The sequence below is a fragment of the Scyliorhinus canicula genome, chromosome 9, assembly GCF_902713615.1.
Source record: "Scyliorhinus canicula chromosome 9, sScyCan1.1, whole genome shotgun sequence".
Classification (NCBI taxonomy): domain Eukaryota; kingdom Metazoa; phylum Chordata; class Chondrichthyes; order Carcharhiniformes; family Scyliorhinidae; genus Scyliorhinus; species Scyliorhinus canicula.
This window is the reverse complement of record NC_052154.1, coordinates 25,423,003-25,447,556: the sequence shown is the minus strand read 5'-3', so window position 1 is coordinate 25,447,556 and position 24,554 is coordinate 25,423,003. Positions and strand designations below refer to the sequence as shown.

General features: G+C 47.6%; 1 protein-coding gene across 1 annotated transcript in view; it reads right to left on the bottom strand.

Annotated features, from left to right (window-relative positions):
- The window catches only part of si:dkey-238o13.4 (uncharacterized protein LOC560780 homolog), a 40,748-nt gene that overhangs the window by 11,365 nt on the left and 4,829 nt on the right, over positions 1 to 24,554 (bottom strand). The window contains exons 2-3 of the mRNA XM_038806368.1: positions 2,510 to 2,617; positions 1,347 to 1,486 (exon numbers count right to left, since the gene is read on the bottom strand). Of these exons, the coding sequence (XP_038662296.1) occupies positions 1,347 to 1,486; positions 2,510 to 2,617 (248 nt within the window). The remainder of the gene's footprint in view (positions 1 to 1,346; positions 1,487 to 2,509; positions 2,618 to 24,554) is intronic.

Here is a 24,554-nt window from a genome sequence, read left to right as displayed (position 1 = left end):
ATTTCCTCTATTTTGACATGACATGACTCTGAATTTGTTGCAATCCGTGGCATCTAGCCACAGTGCAGGCAGCAGGCAGGCTAATCAGCCAATCAGATTGAAGGATTCTCACAGTCAGCAAAGCAGGAAATAAAAAGCATAGATTATCCTTTACCTCTTAATCATTTTATAGAAAGAAAAATCAAGATTGGGGTCTACGTATGTTATTATTTTGAAAATTATACAATACATAACTGCTCCAATGCGGGAAGCCTCCATGCTTACAAAATTATTTTTTCAGGGCCATAAGTATTTATGATTTGTACACCGTTTAAAAATTAGTTACACCTCATTCAACAAGATTTAACATTTTCAATGGTTTATACAGTGAGAATAAAGTGCTGAAGTTCACATCAATTCACTGAACCATTGTTATTTGCAGTGTACATTGTGGAAGAGCAGGAAATTACTGAGAGAAACCCCTGGATTTCCAAATTTTACTGAGCTTGTGTGGCCAGACGTCATTGTCAGTTTTACAACATAATGGCGCTAAACATTAACAGTTTTGCAGTCATTGCCCCCACAAATTCCAGGCACAGAGGAGAGAAATTGAACATTTGTTCTATTGACGCTACTCTTTTCAACGCTGTTGGTACAAAATCTATCCAATTTAGGAAAAATGTGATATTCCAGTTAATAGAGATCTGGTTTAACAACCAAGCAGTACTGACGTCTAACATAACAACAGCCAAAAGAATGCATATTTTGTAACAGGCATCTACACGACATGTAGGTTCACAAGTCTCATTAGTAAATAAGGGTACTTCTGACGACAAGCTGTCTACAGAATTGTACGGGTTCATAAAGATACAAGTTTTTGTTGTTTAACTCTCCTGCACAATACTGTAAAATAAATCTGTCTCTCTATGTTTATCACGATGCTGGTTGGACTTCTCGGCAGCAAGATTTTCAAGGTTAATAAATCTTCCTCCTCCTTCAGATACCCAAGAGACGGTTGTCAGCCATGGACTTGATTGTGCCATGATTATGTTTGGCATTGTTGTGCCATTGCCTTCTGCTCTATGGCTGACCAGGAGCCTCGCCCACTCTTGTTGCCTGCCATCAGATGTACTGGAATGATCTACAGGCTGGTGATCAACCTGTTTGTCCGCATTATCAACACACATTCTGAGACCATCAAGTCCTGAAGTGGGGCTTGAACCCAGGCTTCTGGCCCTGAGATAGAGACACTACCACAGCATCATAACACCTCCCATTGATAAATCACAGACCAGGAATGGTTCATAATGGCCAAGTGCAATGTTGTTGAAAAGTTTTGGATTTGAGATTTTAATGCAGACACTTACCTTATTCAGTTCCTCGAGTGTTTGAGTGTGAGGAGGACCACCCTGCCACCAGCTGAACCCCAGGGATGATACAATATCCGTCACTTTTCCAACAGCTTGCAGGAGTGCATTTTTAGCTGCTTCTGCACCATCTTCGGAACCTGGAGACATTTCAGACACTTAAACAACTACTAGCAAAACAGAGTGGAATATGCACTAACACTACTCAAATTTATCTCTTACCTTCACATTTTACTTAAAAATAGCAAAGGGTTTTTGACACCTCTGATCTCTTTATTAATGTCTCAATTTAAAGCAGACCTCTCGTATGCTTACATTAAAAATCTAAAGGGCTGAAAGAGCAGTATTAGCTTGTTTATACGGATAGCAACGTTATGATTCCTATGTGGGAGATGGTGACTCAGTAGTAACATAGAAAATCAAAGCAGGAGGAGACCATTTGGCCCTCCAAGCCTGCTCCACCATTCATTATGATCATGGCTGATCATCAAGTTCAATACCCTGATCCAGCCTTCCCTCCCATATCCTTTTAGCCCAAGTGCCATAGCTAATATAATGTTACTGGACCATTAATCCAGAGGCCCAGGCCAATGCTCTGGGATCACAGGTTCAAATCCCACCCATGGCAGCAGGAGGAACTTAAATTCAATTAATAAATCTAGAATATAAAGATAGTCTCAGTAATACAGACCACCATGAAATTGCAATCAATTGTTGTTAAAAGCCATCTGGTTCACTTTAGGGAAAGAAATCTGTCGTCTCTACCAGCATGTGACTCCAGTACCATGGCAACATGGTTGGCTCTGAACTGCTCTCTGCAATGACCTAGCAAGCCACCCAGTACAAGGACAATTATGGATAGGTAACAAATGCCGGCCTTGCCAGTTACGCCCACATCCTCTCAAAGAGTAAGGGAATGAACCTGCACTGAGATAGGCCATTTGACACAATGGGTTCAGCAAGCTCGCTTTCACTTCTCATCTAACTTCATCAATGTGTCAACGGAGATTCAAATTGAACTGAAATGTATTTTGTCAGGCTTGGGAAGAATTTGTTGAATTTTCATGCTGAACTTTCTCTTTCCTCATTTTGCCACCAAATGTGGAGTAAAATAATTTTCCTTTTGTTCCTTTTTGAGTCACTGTTTGAAGAAAATACCTTACCGACATCTCCGACCAATGTAAAAAGCCTAGATCTGGTGGCGGCTGGGACAAAGTTTTTCAGTTTTTCCAACCGGGCTGCATCTCGGGATATAGCTGCCACCCGGAAACCTAGAAAACACAGAAAGAAAGGGATGCAACAACAGTGGCACAAACATAGCCCCCTTGCGAGCAGAAAAACCTATGGGTGAACGGGAGGGAATGAAACTAGCTCAGACAGTTAGGGTGGAAAACTTCTCTATACGTGAACAAGTCTGGATCTGTCTCAACACAAATTCCTACATTATTGCCAATTGGAACGTTTGACACTAAACTGGCAATCCTTACCAGAATAGAGCACGCGAAGGACTCGTCCAAAAAATATTTGTGGTGGGGAAATTCCAACCAACGATTTGGAGTTAAACCAGAAATTGTTGGGCCAGAGTAAAACGTGTTTTTCTTTTTGAGTTTCTGAAATATCGCATTTGGATGTTAAGTAGCGTTAAATCTGTTCTCGTTTCTGGCTCCTTTCACCTTCATAAGGATTAAAGCTTAGTTGAAAAAAATTAAAATGAAAAGTGTGATTACGTTAAATAATTAAGCTGTCCAAAACATAAAAGTATGGTGGTGTCCCAGACAACTTTCATTCCAAAGCTGATTAGTTGGTCATTGGCCCCATTTAATGTTTTGTGAGCACTTGGCAGGTGGCTGTTGCATTGATCTGCATTATAAATGTGACTGTCGGGCAGCACGCTGGCCTAGTGGTTAGCACAGCTGCCTCACGGAGCTGAGGTCCCAGGTTCGATCCCGGCTCTGGGTCACTGTCCGTGTGGAGTTTGCACATTCTCCCCGTGTCTGCGTGGGTTTCGCCCCCACAACCCAAAAATGTGCAGGGTAGGTGGATTGGCCACACTAAATTGCCCCTTAATTGGAAAAAATAATTGGGTAATCTAAATTTATATTAAAAAATAAATGTGACTGCATTTTGAAAGTAATTTATATGAAACACTTTGGGACATGCAGAGCATGTGAAAGGTTTTGTAAAAATATATTCCTTACTGCATGAAAGGGTACTAAATACACACAAGTAAACAGACTAAATTGATTCAGAAAATACTGTTATGTCATAGTGTGATTACAAACAAATCATAGAATCATAGTATCATAGAATTTACAGTGCAGATATGTGAGCATTGAACTGAAGCAGCGGAATTGATCTGTGTAACATCGGTAGTAAATGAGTTAAAGCATCCATGTGAAGTTACTTAGCTATTTAACAAAAAATTGTTTCAGCATTTTTATCTCAGCGGGTATATGAACATACTGCTGTGACTGTTGTTGTCATAGAGCATTGTTTCAACTCACATGTAGCATTAGACAGAACTGCTAAGAGCCCAGAATCCGAGGACAGAATATATTTTACCTAACAGTTTGCATGGTCAGCACTGCTATAAAGCTCATTCAGTTTTCTTTCCAATAGATGGGTTTCACAAAGGCCGCATGATCTGCTGGATCAGATATTAGCTCATGTGGTGATTGGGAATACTTACCAGAGGGAATGGGATGTTATGATCAAGCTATTCTGAACCTCACAGGTAAAGGTTTTCCTGGCACTGTACAGCTGACCATTACATTTTTAAAAAATTATTCAATTTTCAGGCGTCACAAAAGGTAAAACTTGAATTCAAAAAGCACCTTCAGGAGACACAAAAGGAAAAACCTTACGAACCTTAAAATTTCCCTGCCCCCAGTGAAGCAGTTGAGGCTCCTTCATTAAATGTTTTCAAGATAAAGATAGGTAGTTTTTTTGAAGAATAAAGGAATAAAGGGTTATGGTGTACAGGTGGGAAAGTGGAGCTGAATCCACAAAAGATCAGCTATGATCTAATTGAATGGCAGAGCACGCTCGAAGGGCCAAATAGCCTACTCCTACTCCTAGTTCTTATGTTCTTACGACATTCTCAAGCTATTCCAAATTCTCACAGCACTGATGTTGAGTTGGAAAACAAGCAGCCGATTTGCAAATCAGAAGACCCCAGAAAAAGCAAATTAAAATAGATTTGGAGACAATAAAACAGGCAAAGAAACTGACAAACAGTAATATGGACCATTGGTGGGAAACATTTTTCTACAGAGTGGTAGAAATGTGTATTTCGCTAATTGAAAGAACCAAACCAAACACTGGAGAGAATGGGTAAAGACATGAAGGAACAATTGAAAGTTAGGAAAGAGGTATGCATAAAGTAGACAGACAGCAGAGGAATACATGATAAGAGAATGCAAGGCGAAAAGTCAAAAGAATAATTAGAAAGGCAAAGAGGAACAATGAAATTAAATGATCAAGGAACATAAAACAAAACAAATATTTACAGGCACGTCAATTTTAAAAAAGAAAGCCGAGGTGAAATAGGACCATTATGGGACAGACACAAACACCTGAGGTAACAATGGAGATATAGTAGAAATAATATTTTTTTAATTTGTTAATTACCATTGAGGTAGAACAGGGGGAATTACATTGAATGATGAGATGATTAATAAGGTAAGTACATTTAAAATTTTAAAAACTGATGTCTTGAATAGACAAAACAAACTCAAATAGGCTAAAATCCCTGGTCTGGGTGGATTGACACCACGCATTTAAAAAGAATCTTGGTAAGTGATAACAGAGACATTACTACACAGCTGTAATGACACATTTTTGAGAAGTGTAATGCCAATGGATTAGTAGATAGCTAACATAATTCCTACAGCCAAGAAGGATGACAGAATGCATCCAGGGAATTATAGGGAATGCAAGCCAAGCCAACTAACATCACCAGTCGGAAAACTAATAGAATCCTTACAAAAGAACAGAGTAGAAGGACATCTCTAAGTATAGTGATGAAAAGTCAGTGTGGATATCAAAAGGGAAAATCTCACTTTATTACGGAGGTAATAGCGAGAGTAGACATTGGTGTAGGTGTAATGTATCTAGATTTTCAAATGGCTTTTGATACGGTGTCCCATAATAGCCAAATGAATAGGTCAGAGAATGTGGAGCCAGGGTACGGGAAGCAAAATGGATTGCTAGCTGGCTTCAAGACAGAATGCAGATGCGGTGAATGTAGGAATTTCAGATATTATATGCATTTGGTGCAGTAAGGGTTAAAAGTTTAGGTTAGTGTATGTATGACTGCTGCAGTAGTGCTTTAAAAAAACTAGTTCTTTTAAGCCAGAGGTGCAAATAAAGCATCATAAAAGTTTGGGCTAATGGACTTTTATTTATACTAAGAGGATTCCCTGCAGAGTAGTTAATTAGAGACAGTGGGGGCGAATCTCCCAAATGGAGCCCAAGTGTTTGCGCCATCGTGAACACCATCGCGTTTCACGACAGCGCGAAACGGGCCTGGGGACGACCAATTCTGGCCCTCACAGGGGGAAAGAGGCTGGCCCGCCGATTGGTAGGCACCAATCGCAGGCCAGACGCCATCGGAGGCCCCCCCCCCCCCCCGGGGCCGAGCCCCCCTCTCCCCCCCACAGTCCGCCCCCCAACCGTTCGCCCAGAGTTCCCGCCGGCAGCGACCGGGGTGAACGGCGCCGCCGGGACTCTGTCGTATCGCTCGGCTCATCCGGGCCGGAGAATCGGCGGCCCCACCGATTCCAGCGGCCCGCGGCCGGCACCGCGCCAAAGGCGCCGGTGCAAATGGCGCGGATTCCCCGCACCTCGGAGAATCGCGCGCCGGCATCGGGGTGTGGTTGTGGTGATTCTCTGGCCCAGCGCGGGGCTCGGAGAATCGCTCCCAGTATGTTCAGTTTAGTAAGATGATGTAGTTAATGGGAGGAGCCAAGGATTGAAGCAGTCAGAATGTTGAGGGTTTTCCGAGAGTTTGAGTTTTTTGGCTGGAAAGTGGACGGAGAAGGTTTCTGAAGAAATGCAGCCAGAGATTCTGCATTATTCTGACAGGGGATTAGGTCTCTTTCTTTCAAGCAGTCTCAGAAGATCTCTCGTTCTCAAAGTGGAGTATTCAAGACATCTCTTGACAGCAAGTATTCCTGAGTGCTAACTGTATTTAAAAGTGGATTGGGTCCAGAGATGGTTTTGTTGTTTGATTGGAAATAAAGATAGCAGTTAAGGGTTAATGTGTCACTGTATTGAATAGTATTGTTTAAATGGTAATTGTAAGCTATTTTCTTGTGTATTGTTATAGGTACTTTAATACTGTGTTAGTAATAAAGTTTGTTTCAATATACCATAGCCCTATTTTGCACGTAATCACTCCTGGAGCGAGGTAACCTTTCTCACAATCTTACAAAATTAAAATAAAATATTGGGATTTCTGTCCAGTATCCTACCAACTGTTGGGGTCTGGTCCGGGATCGTAATGGAGAGAATGGGTGTAAAGGGTATTCAGAATGGCTGAAGATGGAAAGTGCGGTTCCATAAGGACTAGTGAAGGGACCACTGTTGTTCACAATTCACATAATAAACTTGCAGATTGGGAAAATGAAGTTCAACACAGATAAATGTGCAGGTGTGCATTTTAATAAGAAGAACAGAGAGGTCACGTATTCCTTGGATGGTGCAAGTCTCTGTGAGGTAAACAAACAAAGGGGTCTCAGAGTACAAAGGGCGGCATGGTGGCACAGTGGTTAGCACTGCTGCCACACAGCACCAGCGATCTGAGTTCAATTCTGGCCTTGGGTGACTGCGTGGAGTTTGCACATTCCTCCCACAGTCCAAGTTAGACGGATTGGCCATGCTAAATTTCCCCCTAGTGTCCAAAGTTGTGTAGGTTAGGTTGCAGGGATAAGGAGAGGGAGTGGGCCTACATAGAGTGTTCTTTCAGAGGGTTGGTGCAGATGTAATGGGCCGAATGGCCTCGTTCTGCACTGTAGGGATTCAATGATTCTACGAAATAGACTAATCACGTGCTACAGGTGATCAAGAGCACTAAGAAAAGCAGCCCAAGCACTAGGCCATGGGCAGGATTTATTTTCTGTCCCCCCCCCCCCCACCGCCCCTCACCACTGTGGGCTGCCTGCCTATTGTTCACATCCTCATGGCAATCACTGTCAGCGGGACCAGAAGATCACACCAGCAGGAATAACCGTAAAATCCTACTCTTTATTTGTAAAAGGATAGAAGCAAAAAGTAGGGCGGTTATGCTGAACCTTTGTTGACCTGGATAAATCACACAGTTCTGGTTGGCTCATCAGAAGCAAGATATAAAATGGCACTGGAGAAGGTGCCTGGAAGATTTACAAGTAATGATACCAGAAATGCATGGGTAAGGAAAAATAAACAGGACGGATCTCTTTACTTGAGAAAAAAGGCTGCAGGGTAAATGAATAGAAGTCCTTAAAATGATAGAGTGGCTATTGAGAGACTGTTTCCTCCAGTAGAGGCTGTCAACTGAAATCTTGACTGGATCCTTGAAGATATTTCTTTACCTAAAGAGTGGTGAAATGTGAAACTCGCAATCACAGGGAGTGGTTGAAGCGAAAAGTTTGGATGCACTTTAGGGAAACACAGACAAGTATATGAGACAGAAGGGAATAAAAGGTTACAATGATAGTTTTAGGTGAGCAAAGATGGGAAGAGACTCGAGTGGAGCATAACTGCTAGCATGGATTAGCAGGTCGAATGGCCTGCTTCCATCCTGTAGATCCAATACATCTAAACAAGATGAATGACCTGTAATCTACCTTTTGTGGCATTGGTTAGACTACCAGAAAAACTCAATGATCTTCCAAATCGTGCCATAGGAATCTTTCTATCTGCCTGAAAGAGCAGACTGGAATTTAGTTTAGCATCTGATCCAATAGTTTTGACTCTCATTGCACTTGGGCACATTTTTAATTATTTACATGACACTATTGCATAGTGGTTAGCACTGCTGTGTCACAGCGCCAGAGACCCCGGTTCAATTCCGCCCTTGGGTGACTGTGTGGAGTTCTCCCTGTGACTGCTTGGGTTTCCACTGCGTGCTCTGGTTTCCTCCCATAGTCCAAAGATGTGCAGATTAGGTGGATTGACCAGGCTAAATTGTCCATGGGGTGGGATTCTCCTGCAATCGGCGGGATGGCACGACGCCGGCGCCAAGAGTGGCGCGAACAACTCCAGCGCGGGCCACCCAGAAGTTGCGGAATCCTCCGCACCTCCGGGGTCTAGGCCAGCACTGGAGGGGTTGGCGCTGCGCCAACTGCCGCTGAAAGGCTGCCGTGGTCCCTTGCATGTGCAGAACCGCCGGCGTGTTCTGGCACATGCGAGGAACTGTCGGCGTGTTCTTGCGCATGCGCAGTGAGTTTCTTCTCTGCGCCGGCCATGGCCGGGCCCTACAGAGGCTGGCGCGGAGGGAAAGAGTGACCCCATGGCACAGGCCTGCCCGCAGATCGGTGGGCCCCGATTGCGGGCTAGGCCACCATGGCCCACCCCCCGGGGCTGGATCCTCCTGCGCCCCCCTGGTAGATAGCTTACCAGCCTGGTCCCACCGTGATTCACCATGCCCATTTCACGCCGGCAGGACTGGCTGAAATCGGGCTGCCACTCGGCCCATCGGTGCCCGGAGAATTGCCAGGGGGCCGCTGCCAACAGCCCCCGACCGGCCCACCGCGAACCCCGCCCCCGCCCGAAAACCGGCGCCGTAGAATTTGGCAGCCGGCGTTGGAGCGGCTGGGCGGGATTCATGCCCCCCCCCCCCCCTCCCTCCTCCTCTCCCCCCGGCGATTCTCTGACCCGGCGGGGGGGGGGGGGGGGGTCGGAGAATCCTGCCCCTGGTGTCCAAACACTTAGGTGAGGTTATGGGAATAGGGTGGGGGCCTGCACCTAGATAGGGAGCTCTTTCAGAGGATTGGTGCAGACTCAATGGGCCGAATGGCCTCCTTCTGCACTGTAGAGATTCTTTTTTTTTTCATGGGATTCAGGTATCACTGTCAAGGGCAGCATTTGTTGCCCATCCGCAATTGCCCTTGATCGGAGTGGCTTTTCAGAGGGCAGTTAAGAGTCAACCACATTGCTGTGGATCTAGATTCATATATAAGCCACACCAGGTGAGGATGAGATTTACTTCAATCAGCAATGGTTTCATGGTCACCATTTCAGAGACTAAGGGCGGAATTCTCCGCTCCCGGGAAAAATCGGGAGGGCCGTCGTGAATTCGGCCGAGTTTGACGACGGCCTCGGAGGCCGCTCCTCGCCCCCTATTCTCCCCTCCCGGCGGGGCTAGGAGCGGCGCTCCGTAAATCTCAGCTGCGGGGGCGTCGCGCCAAAAATGATGCGGCCGGCACACCTAATGACGTTAGCCGCGCATGTGCAGGTTGGCCGGCTCCAACCTGCGCACGCGCGGCTGATGTCACAACGCTGACAGCTCGAACCCGCGCATGCGCGGTGGCCGTCTTTCCCCTCAGCCGCCCCGCAAGATGTGGCAGCTTGATCTTGCAGGGCGGCGGAGGGGAAATAGTGCGTCCGATTGAGACGCCGGCCCGACGATCGGTGGGCACCAATCACGGGCCTGTCCCCTCCCGAGCACAGTCGTGGTGCTCATTCCCCACCAGGCCCCCTACAAGCCCCAAAACGGGCATCTCCACACCCGTTTCATGACGGCAGCGACCAGGTGTGGTTGCTGCTATCGTGAAACGGTCGCGAATGGCAGGCCGCTCGGCCCATCCGGGTCGGAGAATCGCCAGTCGCCGTGAAAACCGGCGCGCAGCGATTCTTCCGAGCCGGTGGGGGAGGGGGGGGGGGGGGTCGCGGAGGGCGCGAAATTTGTCGGGGGGGCCCTCCTGCGATTCTCCCACGTGGCGTGGGGAGCGGAGAATCGCGCACTAGATTTCTATGGTAAATGTTCTGTTTTATTAGTTGCACCAGCTGCTGTGAAAGGATTTGAAACCAAGTCCTCAGTGCATTAGGCTGAATCTCTGGTTTACTAATCCAATGACATTATCATTTCCCACCAACTCCCTCGTGATAAATGGTCACCTGGGTGAAGGACCTGAAATAACACTGTGGGTTAATAATGTGAACCCTGAATATGTCTGCCTTAAATTCCTTTATTCGTCTCCTTAACTAAGGTGTAATCCAATTATTTGAAGCACACTAAAGCCTCTGCTAAAATAATGGAGAGAATCTCAAACAAATAAATAGTGCACTCCTACCCATTATGCCACAGCCTTTAGAATTTGTCATGTGAAATCAACGTTGCCATTCTGTTCTGAACCCTCTAACAAATCAATGTTCTTCTGAAGAATGAAAGTACAACACTGTGCACAATGACCTGTAATCAGAGTCTATGGAGAACATTCCAGTCCTTGATTGATCCAGTTGATAACAGCCTCAGACTGACTGATGAAATAGTCGATAATCACACCCAAGCATTGACTAGCACCCGAGCTCAGCCTTAAACAGAAGGACGGCATTAAAAACCAGAGCTTAAGTCACTGTAGACTGCTGTCCATATGAATCACTAAGCAACATTAGTCTGAATATGTAATCATGTAATGTGAGACTTCTGGGAACAAGAATCACTGCCCCCACCCCCCGCGGAGGTTTTCTGGTGGCTGGGGCAACTCGTCATTGGCTGCTGGCAAGAAGGCAATGCCGTTTTGCATTGTTCCCTTGCCGTGGGCGCTGGAAATATAGATTCCTCTTCCATAAACCAATGAAACGCTTCACTGTTAACAAAGATGCAAACACTTCTGCACATCATATGTACTTCCCTAAATTTACCATATCATCTCATTATGTGCATTAACATTCCACATCATGGGTGGGATTCTCCGGTTCCCCTAGCCGTGTGGTTCTTGGCGGCGCGCCATTCGCTGGCGGTGGGATTCTCCCTTCCCGCCCCTTGTCGGTGGGTTTTCCCATTGAGGCCACCTCATGCCGCCACGACACTCATGGGCAGGGGCGCGCCACCAGTGGGAAAAGAGTATCCCAATAGTTGGAGAATTCCGGCAGATATATTTCATGGTACAGGTTCATATCAAGGTAATAGCGCAAACATTGGAGCACAATATCATCATTTGAAAAAAATTATACTCGTATGATGGTCATGATTTCAGTTGAAATAATTTAGAAATCGGCCATGATAAGTCAGTGGCATAATCTCATTTGATCTTGTTAACAGAAGAGTCCTTTTAAGATCATGATGGAATGGTCAATGGCAACCTTCATCTATGAAAGATGACAAACATGCAGCAAACAAATTCATTCAAGCAAGCCAAATTCTCTATTTGGCTCACCTTTGCTAATGGCTGCAGAGGCCATTCCTTGAGAGGCAGCTCCTATCCCAAGCTTCACAGTAACAAACTAGGTTTGGTTCTGTTCACGGGCCCATCTTCTAATCATATAGCAAATTATATTCAGACTGCTCATATCACGGTATCACAGTAGCTTCACCAGCACCAGGGAGCCGGGTTCGATTCCCGCCTTGGGTCACTGTCTGTGCGGAGTCTGCACAATCTCCTCGTGTCTGCGTGCATTTTCGCCGGGTACTCCGATTTCCTCCCACAAGACTCGAGGAAACGCCAGGAGGGAACCCAAGGAGAGACTGACACGGGGGAAGAGGGCACCCCACAAAGCTATAAGAACAAGATAAATGAGAAACAAACTGCCTATGGCGAAGGAAAGGGCCTAAGATAGAATCCGGAGACAGTAGAAAAGGGGAGGGGAGGTGGTGAAAAGGAACAGCATGCAAATTGTAAATAATGACCATTTTATTCATCGCCTGTACAGTATAAACATGTAAACTTCAATAAAAATATTTTTAAAAAAGACAGACAACTCTTTTCAGTGTTGAAGGAGAATTATTTTAAGATGCAACCTTTCTTGCACCACAATGAAGAGTGGTCTTTCTGTTGTTTTTTTTTTTCCTTTTCAAAAAATTTTTTTTAAATTACAAAATTCTCGTATTAAAAACTCAGATTCAGAAGTTTGATGATTCATTAACCCACCCATACCCTTTTGCAATACTTCAGTGAAATGATCAAAATTGGGCAAGTTTGTTATCCATTTCCCTGCCCATCCTTGCCAGACCTGCAGGTGAATACATGCACAGAGTACATCACGCAAATGGCTGTGTTTGGGAAATAGAGCAAAGTCGCACCCCAAACTGACTCAGTAACCTTAACATTCCTGCTGGACTGCTGCAGTGGCAGATATATGATTGGACAGGCCTCGTAATCACCAGTCAGACTTGTCACAGACCCTATCCCCAATCCCAGGGACAGGGAAATTAGCATAAAGTTGGTGGTTCCACCCTATTCTCAATACTTCCTGGGGCCTTCCTCACCAAGGGCAATGAATCTCAGAATGGCACCGTGTCACCTTCACAAGAATTGCTCCATCTGAAGACCCCTGACTTTTGTTTTCAAACTGTGAGAGATTTGACATTTGCCACTTCACTGTTTTTTTTTTTTAAATAATTTTTATTCACGTTTTTTAATAACAATAACAATAACAGATTTTCTCCCCGCAATTTAAAACAAACAAGGCGTGTTTCCACGCCAAAACAAAACAAGAAAAGAACTCTCCCCCCGAAAATAAATAATAACAAATAGCAATACAAGAAAGAAGAAAATAACATAACAAACCCACCGCCACAAAAACACACCCCCCAACCGGCTCATCCTTGCTCCCGTCATGTGAGCCCTGTGCAGCACCTTCAGCTGAATTAGGCTGAGCCGTGCGCAAGAGGAGGAAGAATTCACCCTCTCCAGGGCGTCCGACCACGTCCCATCCTCAATCTCTTCCCCTAGCTCTTCCTCCCATTTCGCTTTGAGCTCATCTACTGAGGCCTCCTCCTCCTCCTGCATCTGTTGGTAGATAGCCGAGATCTTTCCCTCACCGACCCACGTCCCCGAAAGCACCTCCACCTGCCTCTTAACAAAGTCCCTGACCTGCATATAAAAGCGTTCCCAGGGGGGAGGTTCCAATTCCCACCAGCTCCTCCAGAGTCGCGAACTTCCCATCCACGAAGAGGTCCCCAAACTGTCTGATGCCTGCCCTGTGCCAACTCCCAAATCCCCCACCCATTCTCCCTGGCACAAAACGGTGATTGCCCCGTATCGGGGCCCAAACTGAGGCCTTCACTTCCCCCCCTATGCCGCCTCCACTGTCCCCAGGTTGAGAGATGCAACCACCACCGGACTGGTGGAGTACTTTGCCGGGGGGAGTGGAAGTGGGGCCGTCACCAAGGCCTCCAGACTGGTACCCGCACAGGATGCCACCTCCAGTCTCTTCCATGCATCACTCTCCCCTTCCGTCACCCTACTGCGAATCATCGCCACGTTCGCTGCCCAATAATATCTACACAGGTTGGGCAGTGCCAGGTCCGCTACCTCCCTTCTTCGCTCCAAAAATACATTTCCTGGACACGAAGGGGCAATTTAGCATTGCCAATCCACCTTATCCGCACCTCCTTGCAGGGCCGGCTCAAGGCACCGGCAACTCGGGCAGTCGCCCGGGGCGCCATGTGCTAGGGGGCGCCAGAGACTCGGGTCCCGCGCATGCGCAGTTGGGCCAGTGCCAACCAGCGCATGCGCGGTGGCCGCCCGCCCCCAGGTCAGCCCCCTGGCTCGGTCCGCCCACCCGCTCGGTCCCCCCTGCCCCCCGCGCCCTCGGGTCCGCCCCCCCGCGTGTCCGCCCCCCCCGCCCCCCCCTCGGGTCTGCCCCCCCGCCCCTCCTCAGCCCCGCCCCTCCTCGCCCCCGCCCCTCCACCCCCTCGGCCCCGCCCCTCCACCCCCCGCCCCTCCTCGGCCTCGCCCCTCCCCCTCGGCCCCCCCCCCCCCTCGCCCCCCCCCCCTCGCCCCCCAAGGGCGCCGAAGTTCAGCTTGCCCGGGGCGCCAGCAACCCTAGAGCCGGCGCTGCCTCCTTGGACTGTGGGAGGAAACCAGAGCACCCGGAGGAAACCCACGCAGACACAGGGAGAACTGCAAACTCCACACAGACTGTTACCCAAGGCTAGAATTGAACCCAGGTCCCTGGTGCTGTGTGGCAGCAGTGCTAACCATTATACCACCATGCCACCCTTATTTCTCCTTGCGTAATTTCTGTTGCTGTGGCGGTAGCCTCTTGACCAGGTCATTATTGGAAATGAGAATTGATTCTCAACTGATGAAAGTCAAATGATACATAAATAAAATAAATCATGTGCAAAGATTATTACTTCATGGTGCACAATTTACCTGACAAACTAAATCCACTAGTGATTATTTAATTATTGAAGATACCACTGGAATATTTGTTAAAGTATTTAGATTTGCCAATAAAGTAAATATTTATTGCTTTGCAGCTCATTGCAAAGAAAATGTCTTCCCTTTCACAGTGGTGTATGCGAAAAGTAAGGAGGTTACATTTCAGCAGCATAGAAACATGAATAGTGGTTTTCATGGAACATGGTTTTTCAGAGGATCCCTACAGTGCAGAAGGTGGTAATTTGGCCCATCGAGTCGGCACCGACCCTTGGAAAGTGCACCCTACTTAGCCCACACCTCCACCCTATACCCGTATCCCAATAACCCCACCTAACCTTTTAGACATTAAGGGGCAATTTAGCATGGCCAATTCACCTAACCCTGCACATCTTTGGACTGTGGGAGGAAACCGGAGCACCCAGAGGAAACCCACACAGACACAGGAAGAAAGTGCAAAAGAATTGAGAACGAACACAGAGATTGCTAAACCTATAGAATTTGATATCACAGGGAGTGGTTGAGGTAAATGCTATGGGGCTGAATCTTCTGTAGAGTGACGATTATGGTCGGATTAGCCAATCCGTTCCTCTCCCCCTCCCTTCTTAGGAGCATCACATTTCTCCCCCAGACCTCCGAACCAGGCCTGGTGAGATATGGGAAGGGCAGCTGGTTCCTGAGGACTTCCAGTACAGGGCAGTAGTGCCAGGGGAAGTGAAGCCATTCCCCTTTTAAAAGGCAAAAGCTGCCGCAAAGCAGTATGTTTAAAGGTCCCAGCCACTGGCTGGACAGAAGGTAAACATGCACAGTAGTTAGCTAGGATTGGTAGTTCTGGGTGGCGGGTATCGTTAAGGGATAACCAGCAGATTAGAGAGTGTGGGGAGAGGAGACAGGGACGGGGGGTGCGGCCTTGTTAACCAGGGGTTAGAAGTGGTTTTAATGCTTCTAATTTTTCCTGGGTAACTATTCTGCTAGGAGAGTCATAACCGCCTGAAGTGTCCAATTTAAGTCAGAATATGGGAGAGTTCCAGGTACAGGGGGCTGGATTCTCTGCAGACCAGCGCCAAAATCGTCTTTACCGTGGGGGCGGAGAATCAAATTTCACAGCGAAATCGGGCCCACGCCGGTTCAGCGATTCTTCGGGAACCGAGAATCGGCGTGTCGTGGAGTACTCAGTGCGGCAGGAGGGCCACAGCCAGAGGCCTGCCCAGCGATTCTCTGCTCCCGGCTGGCCGTGTTCCCGACGGCGTGGTTCTAACCACCTATCGCCGTTAGGGAAGCTCAAGTAGCGGCTGCGGACTCAGTCCGTGGCCACCATGGTGGGGGGCGGGGGGGGGGGGGGCGGAAATCGGGCACTGGGGTGGAGGGGCCTTATGGGCAGTCGGGGGACAGATCGGGCTGGCCGGATCTTCGGGCGCGCGGCCGATCAGGGGGGCCTACAGCTGCCTCCGCAGTCCGAGTCCGCCATGGCACTCGGCGTGGCCGCTGGAGGCCGCCACCGTGCGCATGCGTGGACTAGAAACCGGAAGTGCGGGAAGTGAAACGCCAACGATTTTACGCCGGCGAGGGGACATAGTCCCATTTTGGGCGAATCTGTCCAGCAGAATTTTTAACTTCCCATGTAATTCCCGTGCAAACCTTACACTTCTCGGAGGTTCCCCAGCGCATCTGCTGAAGCACCTCCAGGATATGACCCACTCAGAAAAGAAGTTTGGAATTGAAGATTAGACTGGTAGGTGAAGAAAGATGGGAGGACCGTCGTGCTGGAATATAAACACCAGCACAGAATTGTTGGGCCAAATAGCATATACATAGGGATGGATTCTCCGCAGCCCCGTGCCGAAATCATGGCCGGCACAGGGGCGGAGAATCCAATTTCACGCCGCAATCAGGCCTGGCGCCGGTTCGTCGATTCTCCGGGACCCGTAAATCGGCGTGACCGCGGAATACGCCGTGGGGCCATTGTCAGAGGCCCGCCCAGCAATCCTCTGCTCCCGACTGGCCATGTTCCCAACAGCGTGGAACTAACCACCTATTGCCGGTCGGGATGCCGGCGTGGCGGCTGCGGACTCAGTCCGCGGCCACCCTGGTCAGGGTCAGGGGGATCGGAGACCGGCGGAGGGCCCCTTATAGGCGGCCGGGGACTAAATCTGAGCGGTTTTGGGGTTAGGCGCGCGACCGATCGAGGGATCTATTCTGTCTGGCTCCGCGGTCCGAGTCCACCATGGAGCTTGGCACGGACTCCAAACCGGAAGTACAGGGGCCCTTATCCGCAGCTAAAGCTGTGAGAATCACTCCGGGTCCCTGCTAGACCCCTGCAGGGCTGAGAATTCAGTCAGCTTTTTGGTAGGAATTTCGGGAGTAAAGCTCCACCGTTCTTATGTCGGCATGGGGCATTTTGGGAGAGTCCAGCCCATAATCTATGTAATTCTACATAATCTGGGCATGGATGTAACTGCTCGGGGACACGGTTATTTCAGCTCTCAGATTTAAGAAAGATTCTGTTAAGATGACACTGCCATAAATTGGCACAAAAAAACTGCTCACATCCTGCGTACTGTGGAATCATTGAGAAGTCAGAACCAGGGGACAAGAGGATAAATCAATAGGTATCAAGCAAGGTTGGAAAAAGTATTATTCTTCCCATCTTCACTTTCTGAATATGTGGAATAGACTCAAAATTAATTTTGCTTCAGCTATTGATTAGCAGCTGAAGAAAGAGTTGGACAATTGTCTGGTTAGGGATGACTTTGAGGGATGATGAGTACAGATTAAGGTGATACATGACGGTTCCTGAGTTACTGAAATTACATGTCAAGAAAAGTATTTGGTTCAGGCAGGGGACGTTTAGCCCTTGAGATGTAGACAGTTCCCTTTGGCAGCTCCGGTGAATTTATTCAGTTTTATTTACACACATTCATGTCTACTTTCAGCAATGCTAGCAGGCACTTGACCTCTCGCAAAGGAAACCTCTCCTCAAGGTGTTCTGGGACCATATTCAAAAGGGTATCCTACCTCTCCAGAGAATTTGGTAAGTCTACACCCTCTCGTGTCAGGTTTAATGTGCACAAGGCGTATTACTCACTCCCTCCTGGTTAATATCAGATCAGCTCCATGAACCACGGATGTCCAAAGTTCAACCAGCCCCTGTCCTTATCCACCCCCCTCCTAAAATGGTGGGAGCCGGGACTTCTAGATTCAGGCCTCTGGTGCCATTTTCTGAAACCCAAAGAACATCTCCGTCTGTGTGAAAATACAGACCTTATTATCAAACCAGAAAAAGCTGGGAATACTCAGCAGGATTTATGGAGAGAGAAACAAGGGGCAAAATCTAACCAAATTGCAACACAGTGCAGTGATGAGTGTGTTTAGCCGATGAACACCACGTGAGAAATACCGAGCTATCTATCTGCATTTTGTTGCAATCCAGGTCCTCAGCAGAGAATGCCACACTGAGGTCGCACTTAGTCCCGTTTCCTGCACTGAGGAGCTCCACTCACCAAGACTCCGCAGTGGAGGAAGAGGTCAGGGGCGGGATTCTCCCATACCCGGCGGGGCGGGGGGCCAGGCGGGACGGAGTGGCGTTAACCACTCCGGTGTCGGGCCGCCCCAAAGTTGCGGAATCCTCCGCACCTTCAGTGGCCAGCCGGCGTGGAAGGCCTTTGGCGCCGCACAGCCAGGGCCGAAGGAACTCCGCCGGCCGGCACGGGTCCGCGCATGCGCGGGGGGGGGGGTTCACCTTCGAGCCGGCCATCACGGAGGCTTACACAGCCGGCGCGGAGGAACAGAGTGCCCCCATTACACAGGCCTGCCAGCGGACCAGTGGGCCCCGATCGCAGGCCAGGCCAACGTGGAGGCACCCCCCGGGGCCAGATCGCCCCATGCCCCCTCGAGGACCCCAGTGCCCGCCCGCGCCGCCAGGTACTGCCGGTAAGGGACCTACTCCAATTTATGCTGGCGGGACCTGCATAGAACGGGGGGGGGGGACTTCGGCCCATCATGGCCGCCGACCTGCATGGCGCAATTTCCACCCCCGCCAATTCTCTGGCGCCGGTGAAATGGCTATGGGACAAATAAAGAAACAAAATGGTAGGGGTGGGTGAGAAGGAGATGTAAGTCAGAATAGCAGCATCATTACCAACCACCACTGGTACAAATGAGAGTAGTGCTTAAGATTAAAACTGTTGAATCTAATGTTGGAGTTTGGAAGACGGTAAAGTGTCTAAATGAAAGACAGGAGGCTGTCTCTGAAACTTGGGCTTCATTACAATATTGTAGAACTTCAAGATAGAGAGGTCAGACAGGCGGGGAATTAAAATGACTGAAACGTCAGGGGCACACTTGTGGACAAAACAAAGGTATTCCCAAAGTGATCACCTAATCTGCATTTCCATTCCCCAGTGCAGAGGAAATCACATTTTAAGCAGTAAATGTACTAAACTGAAGAAAGTGCAAATAAATCATTGTTTCACCTGGGAGCAGGGTTCAGGGTCCTAGTCCGAGGGAAGGGAGGCTGTAAAAAGGCAGGTGTTAAAACTCCTGCACTTGCATTGCAAAGTGCCGTGGGCCAGGACAGTATCTTGGAGGTGATTGGATAGTGACCCAAGGAATCATCTCTTTGGAATGTGGAAAGGGATGAGGAAGGTGGGGGGCATCATGCTGGATGTGGCCCAAATAGACCCATTGAACGTGGAAGCTGACAGAATGGAAAGTGGGAGGGAGGAGGGTGGAAGGTGGGAGGGGGGAAAAAAGTGCGGACAGAAGTCTAGGCAATTGGCCAGACACAGTCAATGAAAATGCAGGGAGTCCTCGGTTGAGGAAAACAGAAATTATATTAGAAACACTGGTAGGTGACATTGTTAGTATAGATGTGATGGAGAATTTAGGACCTATAGAGTCCTGACAGGAAGCAGGGTGAAAAAAAATAGTTGTGAAATTCAGTGGGTTCATGGGAGATATTGGTCTACAGTCTAGTGCTGGAAATGCAGATAGCGAAGTCAAGGAAGGGTGGGGAAGAGTAACGGTTGGGCCATGTGGAAGGAAGGAGGAAGTTAGAAGCAAAATAGATGAATTTTCCAGTTTAGAACTAGAGCAGGAAACGACACTCATACAGTAATCAATGTACCAGAAAAGGAGGTAAGGAGGGGACCCCAAGGAGTTGGAAGAAAGAAAGGTCCATGTATCCCACAAAAAGACAGGCATAGAACATACATGTCCCTATAGCCAAAGCATATAGCTTGAGGGAGTGAAAGGCTATACTATGCACACTTATATTTTAATGCACCAAAACAAAAATTGAAACAAATTGATTTTTGATTCAGAGTGTTGTCAAGAGACATCATACATTTAATCTCCAGTTCTGTAGTTCTCATGGATTTAGCAAAGTAGCATCATTCTCATTCCTGGATGCTGAAGAGGAGATGTCAGCAACATTGCAAAAATTCCCGCTGAGTATTAACAACATCTCTCAGACCACATCCTGTAGCCGAGAAGGAATCTAATCCACATTATTGTTCGAAGAGTCACTTCCTGATAGACCCTGCACTGATGCCCTCTAAGCTGCCCTTTTCTAACAGGCAGCTATCCAACAACTAGAAGAGAAGAACAAACATTATGGGCGCGATTCTCCCAAAACGGGAGAAATCGTAAGGTGGTGAACCGATTCTGGTCCCCGGTCGGGGCTAGCAGCCCGACGCCGCAAGCTCCGGCATCACGGGCTTAACGAATTTCATTAAGACCGCTTGCCGGAGTTAGTGCCGGCTGACGAGTCATATGACGTCAGCCGTGTATGCGCGGATTGGAAGACTCCAACCCGCGCATGCGCGGATGACGTCATCGCGTATTTGCGCGAAACCTGCGCATGCGCGGGCCGGGATGCCCCTCAGCCGCCCCGCGAATGGATACTGCGGGGTGGCGGAAGGACAAATAGTGCGCGGGCATCGGGCCCGCTGCCCGCGATCGGTGCCCACCGATTGCGGGCCCATGGCACCCTTGGCACGGCCGTGGTCCTGCCGTGCCAATCGGTGCCATGGTTATAAAAAGCGAGTTGTTCCCGCCGTTTTTACGAACGGCCAGACCAGGCGTGTTTGCCGTTCGTAAAAACAGCGTAAAGGGCTGGGACTTCGGCCCATCGAACAGCTGTGAATCGCTGCCGGCCGTAAAAAAACGGCGGCAGTGATTCGTGTCGGGAGTTGGGCGGGGGGGGGGGGGTGGAGACTAGCGGGAGGGCGGGAAAAATGTCGGGAAGGCCCTCCCGCTATTCTCCGACCCGTCGTGGGGGTCGGAGAATTTCGCCCTATGTTTTTCTTGTAACAGTTAAGAACATTTTAAATAATGTTTTGAATGATTTAAAGGTGGGGTTATGTACATTGAAACCACTCATCCTACCATAATTCACTGCAGTTATATTACTTTTGTATAGAAAAGTAAGTCTAGCTCCAAAGTAGCTTTGGAGAGGGATTAATGTTCGATACCCTGGCAGAGGCAGTAACCACTTGTATTTGTTCACACATGGGGCAGGATTGTCCGGTATCATCTATGATGGGTCACGTTGCGAGCGAGATTCTTGTCCATTCCCCATTTTCCTTTCCAATGTTGGTGAGGGGCTTTCCTTCTTGAACCGCTGCAGTGTTTGTGGTGAAGCTATTCTCACAATTCTGACATCGATAAATTGCAAAAGGTGAGATATATACCGGCTTCAAGATATTCCTTCAAAGCGTTGAAAAGCCAGAGGGAATATTTTATCCACAAAGAAGAATAGAAGATCAGAATACCAACAGACAACCCGAAGATTCTGTGTGAAATCTATTGGCATTTATTTAGACAAGAAAATTCTGTACAAAACTACATAGCAGTATAATTGCAAGCACTAACATCAAGACAAGTGTATCTTTGAGACTGCTAGTTGAAATTATTTAGAATTGACACAAACTGACAACTTTAGCAGTTTTTGAATTTCAACCAGAGAGGTCAAAAGGGTAGCAAGTGCAGAAAGTGAGACTGAACCTTGGTGTCACATGTGATCCAAAAATGAGTTTCCAACCTCATATTCGCACCATCACTATTTCGGCCAGTGTAACATTGCTCAACTTCACTTCTGTCTCAACTCATCTCATGCAGAAGATCTCATCTCTGCCTTTCTTACCTCTGAACTCAACTATTCCAATGCATTCCTGGCTGGTCTCCCACATTCTACTTTCCGTCTTCCGCAGTTCATCCAGAATTCTGCTACCGTTACTCACGTCATGTGTCATTCACCCATCACCCCTGTGCTCACCGGCCTACACTGCCTCCCAGTCAAGCAACGTCTTGACTTTAAAATTCTCACCCTTGTACTTAAATCCCTCCAGAGTGTTCACGCTCCCGACGTCTGTAATCTCCTCAAAACATATAACCCTCCTTATCTGTGCTTCACTAATTTTGTCCTCCTGTGTATTCCCAATTATATTTGCTTCAGCATTGGTGGATGTGCCTTCATTTACCTAAGTTCTGGAATTCCCTCTCTGTGCCCCTTTACTTCGCTTATCTCCTTTAATACACTTCTTAGTTACCTCTTTGAGAAGCTCTTGGTTATTTGACCTAATGTCTCTTTGCGTGACTCAGTGTTTTAATAATGCTGAATGCATAAACTGTCTTACTTCAAATTACATAGAGTGGAATCATAGAATTCCGACAGTGCAGAAGGGGGCCATTTGGCCCATCGAGTCCACACCCACCCTCTGAAAGGGCACCCTACCTGGACCCACAACCCCATCCTATCCCTGTAACCCCACCTAACCTGCACATCTTTGACACTAAGGGGAAATATTTTAGCATGGCCATTCCTCCTCACCTGCACATCTTTGGACTTTACAAGGGATTTACACAGATTAAAAAATGTATCAAAAAGGCAAATTCTTTTTAAAAAGTGAAAGTATTCTTGAGATTTGTTATGTGCTATTAATGTTAAATTTAAAAGACGCACATATGATCTGCTGCCGTTGAGAATTTACAACTTGCTAAGCATTTCAAAATGTTCCAAATAGATCCGAAGTGAATTTCATGACATAGCAACTGAATACATTGGATTTTTGCCAATAATATTACCATTGCACTGCAGGAAAAAAAAAAGGAAATTCCGTTAATTTGATGCTAACCGGTGAACAGAATTTTTTTTTAAAACTAAATGTCAAGGTAAATTAAGAATAGAGATTGTGTAATTTCAATTTCTACAAATTAAGAATGTTACTAAAAGTTAAGTGAAGCTTAACTTTAAGACAAGGGGCTTTACCGCTAACAATAGCTGGATAGATAAAGAAGATTTTGAAAAGAAGGATGAGGTTCCGGAAATCATAACTGGGCATTTATCGTTAAAATGGGGGCCCCACAATGGACCAGAAAACTGGGGGAAACACTGCCTCAGGAATTTGCGAGATCTCCAGGGGCATGTTAAGGGGCTCTAACGGTTAACTGGTTGCTATTGCAGCTGCCGTCCTTTTAAAGGACATGTGCCCAACTGCAGGAGATGCCAGCCAATCAGAGGACTGGGAGCTCAGCAGTTACAGTAGTGCCACCAGGAGAGGTGGCCACTGGTGGGATTGCGCTTGAAGGACGTCACCTTTTCAACGAGGAGTGCTAGAGTGGTGAGGGGGAAGGAGTGGTTGCTGCAAGTAGGTGGTGCTGTTGTCATGTGGGCAGATATTGCCACGGGGTGGCCCCTGCAAGGCCCAAAGAATGCCAAATATGAGGACCCCTGCCCCATTGAACTCACAGAGAGGATGCTGGGTTTACATTGCAGGCTTCACATGAAGTGGAGGGCTCACCCGAGGTAGGTAAAAGGCATCAACAAAGGGAAGAGACTCTTAACTGGCCTCTGCATGGGGTTGGGGAGGGGGGCGGGGACAACTGCCTCACTGTTGGTTAATATCATGGTGGCAGGAAGGTGACGAACACTTCCAACATTTGCAATTTTATGGACTCCCCTTGCCTCCCAGTCCATTCCCATTGGGTTAGTAAAATCCAGCCCCACTTACACAGGGTCACTAACATTCCTGTACTGTCTGAGATCTCACAGGCACTGCTGCAAAGCAAACTGGGAGAAAAAGCAGCAACGGTAGAGCTAATTTGGTGACTTTCACTGCTGTATCTTGAACTTTAACGAACGTCAGATCAACAATGTTTTATTTAGTCTGATACTTTCCAGTTCCCAAATTCTCCTGAGACAGTCACTTTCATGGTTCCAGTGCTTGCTGATGGTTTGTAAAAGAAGTGACCTTTGTGGAATGGAGGGTTACTTTGCCAGCATCCATAGCAGCAGAGAACTCTCTCTATCCCTGAACACATCTCGGACATTTAACTCCAAGGGATAGAACAGTTTCTTGGTCATTATGGATGTTGGGTAGAGAACTCTCCATTCTACAAAACTAAATGCCACTTCGGGACTTGACTTTGGAAGTTTTAATAAATCTGACATTGTGTTTCCTCTTTTCTTTCCTCCCGTGACTGCCCTCGTACTGGCATGCAGAAATTGAGGATTGCAGTTCGTTACTGTAGTAATGTTTGCTGAATATGTGAAACGTTTGAACTTAAATATGAATTTCGACCACAAATGAAGAGAGCTGAAATCTGGTGCGTAAAATAGAAAATTAAAATTGGTTTTCCTCACTAAAGTCTGAGTTTACCTCTGTAAATAAGTGCCGATGCTTAACAGCTCTAACAACATCGCCACGGGGCTGGTTTAGCTCACTTGGCTAAATCGCTGGCTTTTAAAACAGACCAAGCAGGCCAGCAGCACGGTTCGATTCCCGTACCAGCCTCCCCGGACAGGCGCCGGAATGTGGCGACTTGGGGCTTTTCACAGTAACTTCATTGAAGCCTACTCGTGACAATAAGCGATTTTCATTTTTTGATTTTATTTCAA